This window comes from Pungitius pungitius, chromosome 19 (assembly GCF_949316345.1).
Source record: "Pungitius pungitius chromosome 19, fPunPun2.1, whole genome shotgun sequence".
NCBI lineage: Eukaryota > Metazoa > Chordata > Actinopteri > Perciformes > Gasterosteidae > Pungitius > Pungitius pungitius.
In genome coordinates, this window is record NC_084918.1 from 1,726,255 (window position 1) to 1,738,891 (window position 12,637).

Sequence of the window (12,637 nt, forward strand, 5' to 3'; positions counted from 1 at the left end):
GGGGGGGGAGAAGCAAAGCACCTTCAAGAAATCACTGCGGGCGCCGACATCCCACACGGCGCGCGCGTCAGTTTGATGTATGAAACCGCCAATGCGTCGTCGCCGGATCCCGCGACGGCAACGACGGCCCTTCGGTGTCCGTCTGCGTTGCCGGGGGGGGGGGGGGGCTTTCAAAGCATTAGGGCGTGGTTTTGTGAGGCACAAACATAAAAGCTGCCCTCTCATCAAAGCGTCATTAAATAATATATGACTTTCGACCTCTCTGGGAAATCAAGGGCCTGCAGGAGCAGGGATGGGTCTGCGGCACAGTGGCCCGACGTGAACCCCACGGCCAAAATGGAGTCACAGCTTCCACTGCGGCGAAAAAGTAATCCAGCTAATTGGAGTGTAAATTCTACACAACCCTCTCGCGCACTTTGCATTCGAGGGTCCTCGTCCGCTCGCCGGGTTAGCGGCACTGAGTGAGCCGCTCGGTAGCCGGGCGCCATCAATCCAGGGCGGCTACAAGCACAAGTGCTCTCCCAGCGCACAGTTGTTATTTGACAGTGAGAGGAAATGGCCCTTTTTTACCGTTGTGATTTCAGTGTTCACATTGCACTGGCCTCCGCTTGCCAGCAGGAAAATGGGCATGAGGCAGAGGGATTATTGCGGGTGTCTAGGGAGCGAACTGAAAAATAGGAGAGATTGGATTGACAATAACCTACTGTCGTTTTTTGAAATGTTCATTTCTGGTGTCACATGTGAAAAGACCCAAACTGGACGTTGTAAGCAGATTACTTACAAATATTGGTTCACACTGAACAATGCATCTGCAGCTAAAAACTAAAGCAAATCAAGGGGAAAGCCAGTCAGAAAGTGTCACCACAAATCAACTACATGAGGGCTGTGTGTAGTACCTGGAGAGGGATAACTCTGCATCATTGATACACAGCAGTCAATGCGGGTAACAGCTAACTTTCTAACTCTGTATTTTCTCCAGGTGATGAGCTCCAGATACCTCTGAAGGGGATCCTGACTGACCCGGGAAAACTGCCCTTTCTTTCGGACCACCGGCGCCACCGCCCCCCTTTCCCCACCCTCCCCCAAACCCCCCCCACACCCCCCACGCGCACAAGGCGTTTCAGCGTGGCTCGGCTCTCGTCACTGGACTTCAACTTGGGGACCTGAACCTCACAGATCGCCAATGCTAACAAGGAACTGCCTGCTGCTGTTCCTTTGGGTTCTTGTTGACGAAGGCTCAGTCTCTTCTTTGCATCCACCCTCGGCGGCACTGGGACGGAGCAGGCTGGCGCGGGAGCACGCCAGGGGTTCGGTGGGCCCGATGAGGAATGGGGCGGCTGGATTTCAGCGGGTCAAAAGGGGCTGGGTGTGGAACCAGTTCTTTGTGCTGGAGGAGTACATGGGGTCGGACCCGCAGTACGTGGGCAAGGTAAAGAGGCTCATTTTTCCAGCTTTTTATGGTGCAAGAGAAGTCATAAATCACAGAGTAAGGAGCTTGGAAGAAATTGAATTGGTGGTAAATGGAGGGAGCGATAGAATGTCAGGGTGATAAAAGAGGAAAGGGAACAGAAAAGCACTCTAATTTATGGTGTTTGCACTTCTTTGGCTCCAGATGGGCAAAATCAACAATATAAACATATCCCAATTTGTTAACAATTATGTGTACGTGAATAAGAGAATCAACAGCATGGTGGAAATACATTTCTGTCCCCCCTCCAACCCTCCAGCCATCTTGGTTTTTAGTCCTTTTTTTGTTTGTCTCCGCCGTGTCTTAACACATTCACAAGTGAACTCTGTAAGGATAAAGTTGTAATTTGGCACTCCTGGCTTACATGGGATAATGGAACGACTGACTCATCTGCCCGAGTGCCGTTGCAATCAGCCCTGACAAGCCGTGCTGTTTGTGGAAGCCTCTGAGGCTAAGAGCGGGGGGGGGGGGCTGCAGCCTAAATCACTTAATCCTGGGCTGCTGCACTGCTTCACAGTAATTGACTGATTCGTTGCCATATGAAAAGCATTTGTAGATGAGATCCTCAGACCTTTGTCGGGGCAATGTTATGGGAAGGGCTTTGGCTCCGAGATGGTTGCAGCTTTAACGGGATACGGACAGAGAATGAGCAGCCTGTTAGCCCGCCAATGATCGCTTGTCCTTTCATACGTTACTGCCTTATTCTGATAGTCTGTTTGCGTTCAGTGGCCTGCAGAGATTTGGAACAACTGCTGACCAACCAAAGACAGAAACTTTCTAAATCATTACTAACAATATTTCTCAGGTGTCTGCATTAATGTATTTTATTAGTTTGACATATTCAACAATACTGATATGTCTGCAATGGATTATTCACAGTGCTGCTTTAATTTACTTCAGTCTTGGTACGTTGTTTGGCATTAGATTCTACCAGTGTTGGTGTGTTGGCAGTAATTGATTTAAAGTCTTAAGCACCATGGAGAAAAAAAAGCTATGGGGCCTATTTGTGTTCTGATGATGTAGTCTTCTTTTTATAACTTAATGAGATTGTAAGAGTTTTTAAATTATAAATGACTCAAAACAATTGCATACACTGTATTTGAAACGTGTATCCCAAAGCCCTCACACCATTCCCTCGCCCCACCTGTACCTTTTCTTGTGACATGAGGTGAAGGTTGAGATTAGTCCTGAGGAGGGAAGAAGTCCTAAATGACCTCCATGTTTCCAGGGAGTGGTCTTTGTCAGAATAACGGACACAAGCAACGCAACATTTCTTTATAGAGACATTTACCATGACTGCCTTTCCTCTTGTTTCTGTGGGATAGTACGACTACAAAAAAAAAAAAAAGAATGAATTTAGACTTGGATTTTCATACAATTTAATGATCGCGACCTAATTTGAGAAATAGAACTCCAAAAAAACAGAAGCAATGATATATTCATTGCACACAAACCTACTAAATCTTTACATCTAGGCCAGTTGGGCGGTCACTAACAGCGAGGAGACTGAGCTGATGCTTAATCGCCCCCTTTGCTCCTTTGCTGGGAGAAGATCCTGCGTGGTGTTAAGCGCTATTTGTCAATTAGTCCCACATCCATTGATAATGAGCTACTGCCTTGCTCAAGGGCAACTGAAGTGTAGTTGTTAAAAAAGGTGATTAGCTCGTTTGCTGCCTTGTCTCTCCCGTGTCTCGAGGCGCTCTGAGCCAAAAAGATCCCTCCGTGGAAAACTCAACCAGAAGTGTAGAAAAAAAAAGAGGAATAAACGGTCCACCGATAATCGTATACGATATTATACCATTTGTATTGATTTTCTTGTGAGGCTGTGAGGTTCTTCTTTTAATTTGGGCACTACTTTGTGAATGAAAATGTACATTTGAGAACAATTGTAGAGAAAACTATGGGAAAATTGACTTACGTCTGACTTGATTTATTACCTCAGTAAAAATTGTAAGGTTTATGGTCATTTTAAATTTATTTTCTAATTCAATACAGCAACGTCTCTATTTTGAAACGATGGTCCGAAATAGTGGAAAAAGCTTGTCTATGTTGTGATTGACAGGTCATTGACGCGGCTTTGACCTGTCTGCCGGGTCATTCTGTCGTGCACTTTCACAGTGAGTTTCGCTGAAGTAATTGCTAAATTTTCTTTTCCTGAAAAATGATTGTTCAGTCTTAAGTTGTACTTAGAGGCTCTTGAGGTTGCAAAAGGTTGCAAACAGCGAGAAACAACAACGGATAAAAAAAAGACAAGATAAATCCAGATTGCAAGTGTCCAAATGTCAAGAGGCATTAAAATCGTCCCCGGGAAGCAGGTCCACTTATCTGCTTCCACCTTTTTAAAAAGATATTAATTAAAAACCCAGAGGAAGTTATCATTAGAAATCCCTTTGAGCAGAAACATTTAACACAAACCCCACGCTGTGGCTCTTCTGAGAACCTCCTGTGGACAACAACCACATTATTGCTGATTAAGCAGAAGGCTTGAGGGGGTAAACGTAGGAGTCGCGTGTGCTGACAATTAGACAACGCTGAGGCCTTGCCTATGCTGAGCAGTGATTATCTGCAAGAAGAATCTGCCATTAGTGATGTGGATGTATACAAAGCCCGGCTGCCTCATGTCACTCTCTGTTAAACCCTCGACCTTTTAGCTTAAAGCCACTCTCCCATTGAACGTAGTATCTGGAAATTCAGACCTAACATAAGCAACTTTGGTTGTTATTTGTAAAAGGGACACATAAAAGGACCACTACCACTGTATAAATATAATATATTTATACATGCATATTTAGTAAAACGTTACAAACTGACAAGAGTAGCGGTGAAGAAGCATACAACGGAAGGAGAGTCTATAAATCCAACAAATACCCAGAATCCCCAGAAATGATACGTAGCAGCACATGAATGAAGGTCAAAATGCAATCAATTTGGACGGTCACACTTAGAAACTAACAAAAAGGTGTGTGTGTGTGTGGGGGGGGGGGGGGGGTGCAGTACCCTTTACTGCAATCCAAAGCATGTGATGGCACGCAGTGGCATGCTCCAATGCCCGGCTTCGCACACCTGCACATAAAAAGGTCGCTCATTTGAATACAAGTCGATAAACCAGTTTTGCCAGAAAGGGCAGACCCCGTTTCTCCCACAACTTGTTTATTCCCTTTCTTCCTGGCTGAAAAGGAAAGACCATCCTCTTTATTGATGGCTCTTCCTCTCAGTCCCACCCCACACCTGGCTGAGATTTATCACCGACGCGGAGCCCGCAAATTTAATCTTTCAATGACGACCTATGAGGAGGACATGAAAGACGTCCGAACATGACTTATGCTCCAGGCTCGGCAGAGACGGCCTCACCTGGCCTTACTGGCGACACCTGGTTCCACAAAGTTAAATATTCTTGCGTTTAAATGCTTTCGAATTTAGCGGTAAAATGCACGAAAACCCGGAGAGGCCTGCATGAAAGCAACAAACGGGTTTACACGCAGCGGTGCTTATTGACGCCGTTGTAAAAATGCTTCAGCTGGCCTGACTGCAAAGCCAGCAGCTAATTATCATGCAGTCCTAAACGGCAGGATTTTTACAGCGTGATTGCTTTGCAGCGTCCCGTGCAAGAGGATCGTTCGGTGAGTGTGAGCCAAGAGGCAAACGATAACTGGGGGTATCCGTGGCATCAATGAGGCACGTCCCAAAGTAGGAACTCGTCTTATGACAAATAGATGATGTGGTCACTGAGACGGGGAGATGTATCAGCACCACAAGACATTTGAGTGCATTGTTAATAAAGCAATTTAATGGTGATTATACATTGAAGGCCACTAAAGGAACTGCTGTAAAATGGGTGGATTATATTTTTAAATACTCAAATAAAAATTCTTATCCCACAATTCTTTGGGAAAAGGGCTGCCTCAGTGCTTCAGTAATGTGAAAGGATCTCTCTCCTCCAGGTTCTGCATGAGGTGTGCCGGTGATTCAGCTGCTCGTTAGAACATATTAAGAGGTTGAGGACATTTACAATTGTAACATGCGATGATGATGAATGTCGCTGGAAAATCCAGAAAAGAACATCTGAAACCAAAGCTAACGACGCCATTCATCTGTCCTGCCAGAGGAATATATTTCACGTATTTGGTCCTCATGGATAATGGACCTTCCTATTGAATTGCCTGGATCATATTTCCAAACGGCGCTTTAATGCCCCCAATCAGTATCACTTACTGCCCTGGTCAACTCTTTCCATTTGTTCCTTGACATTGATGAGGCATATTGTTGTTATTCTGGGTACAAAATTGCATTTTGTATCAAGAACACTGAATTTCTTAATCAAGTGTGATATGAGAATCCAGCCGTAAACCAGCCGTAAACCAGCCGTAAACCGTGGCCTCTGAGATCAATGACAATCATGTACAGGATCGTGATTCCTCAAAAATCGTTCTCATAACCTCCGTTATTTGCGTGGCAAAAGATGACGTCATAACCGACATATTTTTGGGAAACATTTTGCAATGTACGATTAAGCTGCTTCTTATTGAATCTCATCGGTTCGTCAGATTATCGACAAAAGGTCGCAGTTATATCAACGGCCGTGTTGATGAACCTGCCCGACAACTGCAGGTGAGACGCAGTGAAATCCGGTAGAAAGAGCTTTGACCTCCACTATCGATATGTCAATCTATCAAATATTGGAGCCCCCTCTCCTTCTCTCTCTCTCGCTTCCTCACACTCACATCCGTACACGTGCAAATAAATTGTATTTTATCCCTCCGCCCTCATTTCTCCTTGACGGAGGCATGACACGAGCCAGATAGCAAGCGGCTGCCTGTCAGCGCTAAAGAATCGGCTGGCGGGCCAATATCGATGAGCGATAATAAGCCCCCGCGGCGCTTGACACACTGTTTTCTTCCCGTCAGGCGGCTCGCCGGTGCACCGACAACCCGCCAAACGGCGCCGCGCGAGCAGCCGGGCCGCGTCGTGACAGGCCGCTAGCGAAGGGGGGGGGGGGGGGGGCTGGGAACCGATACCGACGCCCTGTCATCGCCGGGTTGCCGGTGCGAACGGCCTGTGGGATTGAACGGGAGTTTCAGAGCCGATAATGAACGGCGGCATGAAAATGAAATCCGCGACAGCGGTCGGGATGCACAGGAAGCCCCAACGGGCCCAGAATGATTCACGCTGATTAACAGCACATTGGGGGGAATTCTGATGAGGGATGTATGAGTGCGATACGCAAGAGGATCAATTTATTCAAACTGTTTTATGAAAATGCAATCAATGACCTTGTGGTATCAGTGGGGATTACAGGAATATACAGCATACCAGGAAACACCGCTCATTCTACAAGGTGCACGACAGCAACTGTGTTCGTTTGAAGGTTAGAGAATCAGGCATGAGGGAATAATTTGGGTCGACACAATACCAAAAAGTGTGACTTCAATGCAACAATCCTCTGTGTATCCATGTCTGATTAATGCAAAACAAGGCAGTGCCATGATGAAACCAAAGGATATATTCAATTCTCCACTTTAGTTACTGACTTCTCATCTCAAGTGGGGAACATGAATGCTCTACAGAGCTGTTATGCTTTGTATTTGGGGAAAAAAAAGAAAGAGCCATTTAGTTTCTGTTAAACTTTAGACTACAACCCACACTGATTTCTATGCTAAATCAAAGAGACGATTACAAGGACAGGTACGTGCCAACCCGTTTTCAGAATTTTTAGTGGTTTGTGAACGTCGTTGCCGGCGTACGAGGTCGCTGAGCCGCTCAAGTACGAGAACGTAGGCCTGCCATCGAGTCGCCGCCCCCACATGCATTCCTGAGAGCGCCGCCGCCGCATCGTCCCGGCTGCAGAAATCCAATTACAGCAATTTCTACAGAGGTTGGTTACATTCACCTCCGAAATCACTCGTATTAATCAATACGCGGGTTCGCTGCATAACAAATGAGGAGGCCGTGTGCTGCAAATGCCCGAAAGCAGGCGTGAGCGCCGCCCCCTCCCTGCGAGCCGGGAGTCCCCCGCATGGAACAGTCACTGACCTGAGGTGTGGGACTAGTTCACAGCCAGCAGAGATCAGCCATCACTGTTCCCCCCCCGTCGTCGAGCTGCTTCGGTCAATGAGTATCAGGCCTGCCGATATATTTGTTTTGACAGTAGTGCTAATGCAGTGGGTTTGGGGGGGGGGAGGGGGCCCGGCCATCTGCACTGCCTCAACCTGCTCCGGACCGGGGTTAGTGGCTGGGGAGGAACATCTCTGGAAGATCAACCATGCCTAATGCATGTCCACTCAGGACTGTGAAAGTTCACAAAAAGAGAGAAACAACAGCCAAGGGAAACATCTGTTCAACAAAAGCATTAACTAACCTTCAAAAAACTGCTAAATGTTTGACGGTTTGAGAAAAATGTGTGGGAAAAAAACCCCACCTCCATGAATGCAAACACACTCACTCAAACAGATGGTGGGAGTTTGGCTGTGAGCAGGAATCTTATTTCCTTTCCTCGCTCTGTACCTGCTTCTTTTTATAGCTGCCAATTCAACTGGTTCCCAGAGCGCGGCGTCGCGCTAATTATGCTTATCATGAAAAATGGAGGGTGTGGAGATTCTCCCGGAAATACGGGCGCGTGTGATCGCACCGTCTCGCGGAGCAACGTGATCCACATGAGGTGTCACTGAAGCCATCCTTTGACTTATGTGCAGATAATGAATGCGATTGTTAGGAGTTGTGAACAATTTTTTCGTCACTCTCTCTGGACAAAGACGGATGTGACTGAGTGGTTCTCCCCTGCATCACTATTCATTTTCTTTTTTTTATATATAATAACCATTGTTAGAGTAATGACATTTTTTAATTAATACAAGTCAAAATTCACTTGGCCTATAATTAATGAGGCAACGTGCCTATGCTTTTTATTATTTGCATTTCTTTTTCATCTTTAATTGCAGTGCTGAATCATTAGCAGGTGCCTCTCTTGGGTGATGACGTACACTCACCGGCCACTTTATTAGGTACCCCATGCTAGTAACGGGTTGGACCCCCTTTTGCCTTCAGAACTGCCTCAATTCTTCGAGGCATAGATTCAACAAGGTGCTGGAAGCATTCCTCAGGAAGTTTGGTCCATATTGACATGATGGCATCACACAGTTGCCGCAGATTTGTCGGCTGCACATCCATGATGCGAATCTCCCGTTCCACCACATCCCAAAGATGCTCTATTGGATTGAGATCTGGTGATTGTGGAGGCCATTTGAGTACAGCGAACTCATTGTCATGTTCAAGAAACCAGTCTGAGATGATTCCAGCTTTATGACATGGCGCATTATCCTGCTGAAAGTAGCCATCAGAAGTTGGGTACATTGTGGTCATAAAGGGATGGACATGGTCAGCAACAATACTCAGGTAGGCTGTGGCGTTGCAACGATGCTCAATTGGTACCAAGGGACCCAAAGAGTGCCAAGAAAATATTCCCCACACCATGACACCACCACCACCAGCCTGAACCGTTGATACAAGGCAGGATGGATCCATGCTTTCATGTTGTAGACGCCAAATTCTGACCCTACCATCCGAATGTCGCAGCAGAAATCAAGACTCATCAGAGCAGGCAACGTTTTTCCAATCTTCTATTGTCCAATTTCGATGAGCTTGTGCAAATTGTAGCCTCAGATTCCTGTTCTTAGCTGAAAGGAGTGGCACCCGGTGTGGTCTTCTGCTGCTGTAGCCCATCTGCCTCAAAGTTCGACGTACTGTGCGTTCAGAGATGCTCTTATGCCCACCTTGGTTGTAACGGGTGGTTATTTGAGTCACTGTTGCCCTTCTATCAGCTCGAACCAGTCTGGCCATTCTCCTCTGACCTCTGGCATCAACAAGGCATTTCCGCCCACAGAACTGCCGCTCACTGGATGTTTTTTCTTTTTCGGACCATTCTCTGTAAACCCTAGAGATGGTTGTGCGTGAAAATCCCAGTAGATTAGCAGTTTCTGAAATACTCAGACCAGCCCTTCTGGCACCAACAATCATGCCACGTTCAAAGTCACTCAAATCACCTTTCTTCCCCATACTGATGCTCGGTTTGAACTGCAGGAGATTGTCTTGACAATGTCTACATGCCTAAATGCACTGAGTTGCCGCCATGTGATTGGCTGCTTAGAAATTAAGTGTTAACGAGCAGTTGGACAGGTGTACCTAATAAAGTGGCCGGTGAGTGTATAAAACTGAACAGATTGAGGAGTTGTGAATAAACAGACCGTAATTCATTATTTTTTGTAATAAAAGAAATCTGCCCGGCAACAGAAGCGGCTGCAATTCCTCAGAAAAGACGTTGATTAAGCTCCACCAGGTGTTGACTCCACAGGAAGACGTTTGTTATTCTCTCTGCTGGGGGAGAGGGCGACAGATAAACGTATTGTGAACCAAAGCAATCAAAAATTCTGAACAAAAAATGGATTTTCACAAAAGCATCTGTTGCCATGTGTGTGTGCGTCGACCTCGGCTCAGTGTGAGATGTCAAAGCTTGAGCCCCATTACGTCTCCATTGTTGCTCCAACAGTCCATCTGCCGCCCGGCTCCCTTTCGCTTCGCCACAAGCGGAGAGAGAGAAGCGACAACTTTGAACATGCTTCACAGGAAGGAGCGGTGGTGTCCTCACGTCATGTCCCTAAAAGGACAAACCAGGCCCAGTAAACCGCGCTGCGGATCATGTGGACGGATTGCAGGAAGATTACAGGATTACAGAATGATAACAAACTAGCGACGGATAAAAAAAAACTAAAACAATGAAAACCACAAAGAGAGACGCTACCCCCCCCCCCCCGAGTTGCAGGATGCTGCGTCTGATGTAAGTGCAGCGCCCGGGGGTCGAGCAACAGTCCAACCACACAAAACACACACAGGACATGGCGGAAAAGGCATGTGTGCGTTTGACGACTGGGTTCCGTCTGCATCAATCCACGGCCACAGGAAAAACAGAGAGTGAATTCATCCTCTGTTGAACTTTACTTGCTTAAAGCAGAGCGAAGGTTTCACAGAAATCTTCTCGTTTTTGTCGCACACCGAGGCCTCGGTGTGTCGGTGAGAGTAATTATTGCTCCGCAGCCTCACCTGCAGACCATGTCACACCACCACAATCATTACAGCTCCAACAAGTGCTTAAAGACTGTTGCTCTCTTTAATGATGTGAGGTGTTTAATTAGAGGGGCAGCGCTCTGCTTTATTTGGCGGTAGACTGTGTAACTCTTTTAAAAAAACGCCACATGCTCAAACAAAGCAGCATCGGAAATGTTTTTATTCACGTTTCGCTTGGGCGATGGAAGCATCCGGCGTCAGTGAATGCAACAGCAGTGTGAGGCAGGAAATATACGAGCCAGCTCCATCTCCATCTGTTCCTGTTATTCTGACCTCGTGGTTCTCTCGTCTTGTCTCTGTGTAGCGAGCCACAGCGGGCCATAGGTGAGGTGAGGTGAGGTGAGGGGGTGGGCGTGTTTACCACTCAGCCGGTACAATGATGTGGGTTTGTTGATCATGTGTTGAAGTGAAGCATCACATTAAACTAAGGTTTAACACTAATACTAATAATCATGGTAACAGCTTTAGCTGGTGACCACAGTTAAACCGCAGCTAAAGAAAACTCTAAATAGGCCACACAAGGAGTGGGAAGCCTATATATGATATTGCAAAGAGCCTAATTAATCTTCTTCACCAAATGTATCATGCTAATGTTTTAGAGATTAATAATGATTGCAGTTTGCAATTTACTTTTAAAGTCTTTGATTATATTTTTTCATAGTGGAGCCTCATATTCCCCGCAGTATTTAGATAGACGATACTCATAACTTATTGTGCGACCTACTGGTCATGCATCAAGGCTCCCGAAGTAGAAATAGTGCTCACACGTCTTTGATGAATAACGCACCCTGGATGATAACACCACAACTATGTTAGTGGGAGCTGGGTAATTTTCGCCGATTCAGCAGTGTGTGAATTCACGAGTTTGTGCTCGTGTTTGCGCGTCTGGTTTTGTTCTCAGCGTTAACCTACAGAGATTTTCATCGCTGCCTCCAAAATTTCGTCTCCTCTCCGCGCTGTAATTATCACAGAGACTCACCGGATAATTGGCCATGTGCAAATGACAGCGTGTTTACCTTTGGGGCAGAAAGTAAGGGGCTGAATAACTCATTCAGTCATCAGCTTGTGCGAGGCAGCTGCACCACGGCGGAGGTTAGCGAGAGCTCACGGCTCACTACGTGCAACTAAAATAGTTAAGGATAAGGATAGGGTAAGATTGTGGTAATTCCAAGGATAATGCCATTAGAGGGAAGAGAGGCTTTGCTTGACTTATATTAAGGCTGACAAGCCAGCACGCTAATGGTCCCAGTATTTAAATCAGATCAGTTTGACACCACACCCTTTAGCATTGGCTTTGTTGCCCCGATGCCAAAGCTAAAGGTCAGATGCATCGCAGCTTGTGTTTCATTAAAACATCTCTACCTTGTCTCAGGGAATAAGGCTGCGGGTCGATTCCATGTACTTGGATGAAGAGGCTAAAAATCCTCACCCATGTACGGTGATGATCACGTTGCATTAGAGCCCTTAAATATTTCAACGGCTTTGAATTGTGCGGCTGATCTCTTCGGGGAGGTAAACATAACTGTGTCTATAGGCTTTCTGCCACGGCCCACAGTGTGTTTGTCTTGTACAAAGAGAGCTGCCGTGGCCCTGGATATATATTAACAAAGATGTTCTCCCTCCAGAGCTGGCAACGGTGCCGAGAGTCGTCTGGTCGCAGAACCTCCGCTGTCGGGCGTCGACAAATTGGCCTCGTTGAGTGTTTGCCTCTATTTTTCAAAGCCCGATTCGTGCCACTTTGAGGGAAAGATTTTGGAGTCCTCCCTGAATAGAAATGGTTCCATGATGTCGAAGAGTTATCACTGCGGCGTAATTGCACGGAGGAAGATACATTATTTATGAGAGATTTAGCCTCATTAATCTGTGAAACGTTCTGAAAGTACGCCCTTTTCATTTTTCCTGGTGACTTGGTGTTTCGCACATCTTTGCAGAGACACAAATTTGCTCTTTGATGCTCGGCCAGTTTCCTTGACTGTCTCTGTGAAATAGTGTTCTTTGACAGCTCTTCCCCAGTGTTTCCAATGAATCATTATCTGTGCCAATGTTTGCACTCAA

The 12,637-nt window shown here is 46.3% G+C and overlaps 1 protein-coding gene across 1 annotated transcript in view; it reads left to right on the top strand.

Annotated features, from left to right (window-relative positions):
- Positions 1–1,113: 1,113 nt before the first annotated feature.
- LOC119198554 (cadherin-12-like) overlaps positions 1,114–12,637 on the top strand; it is a 44,681-nt gene continuing 33,157 nt past the window's right edge. The window contains exon 1 of the mRNA XM_037455882.2: positions 1,114–1,429. Within this exon, the coding sequence (XP_037311779.2) occupies positions 1,184–1,429 (246 nt within the window). The 5' untranslated portion in view covers positions 1,114–1,183. The remainder of the gene's footprint in view (positions 1,430–12,637) is intronic.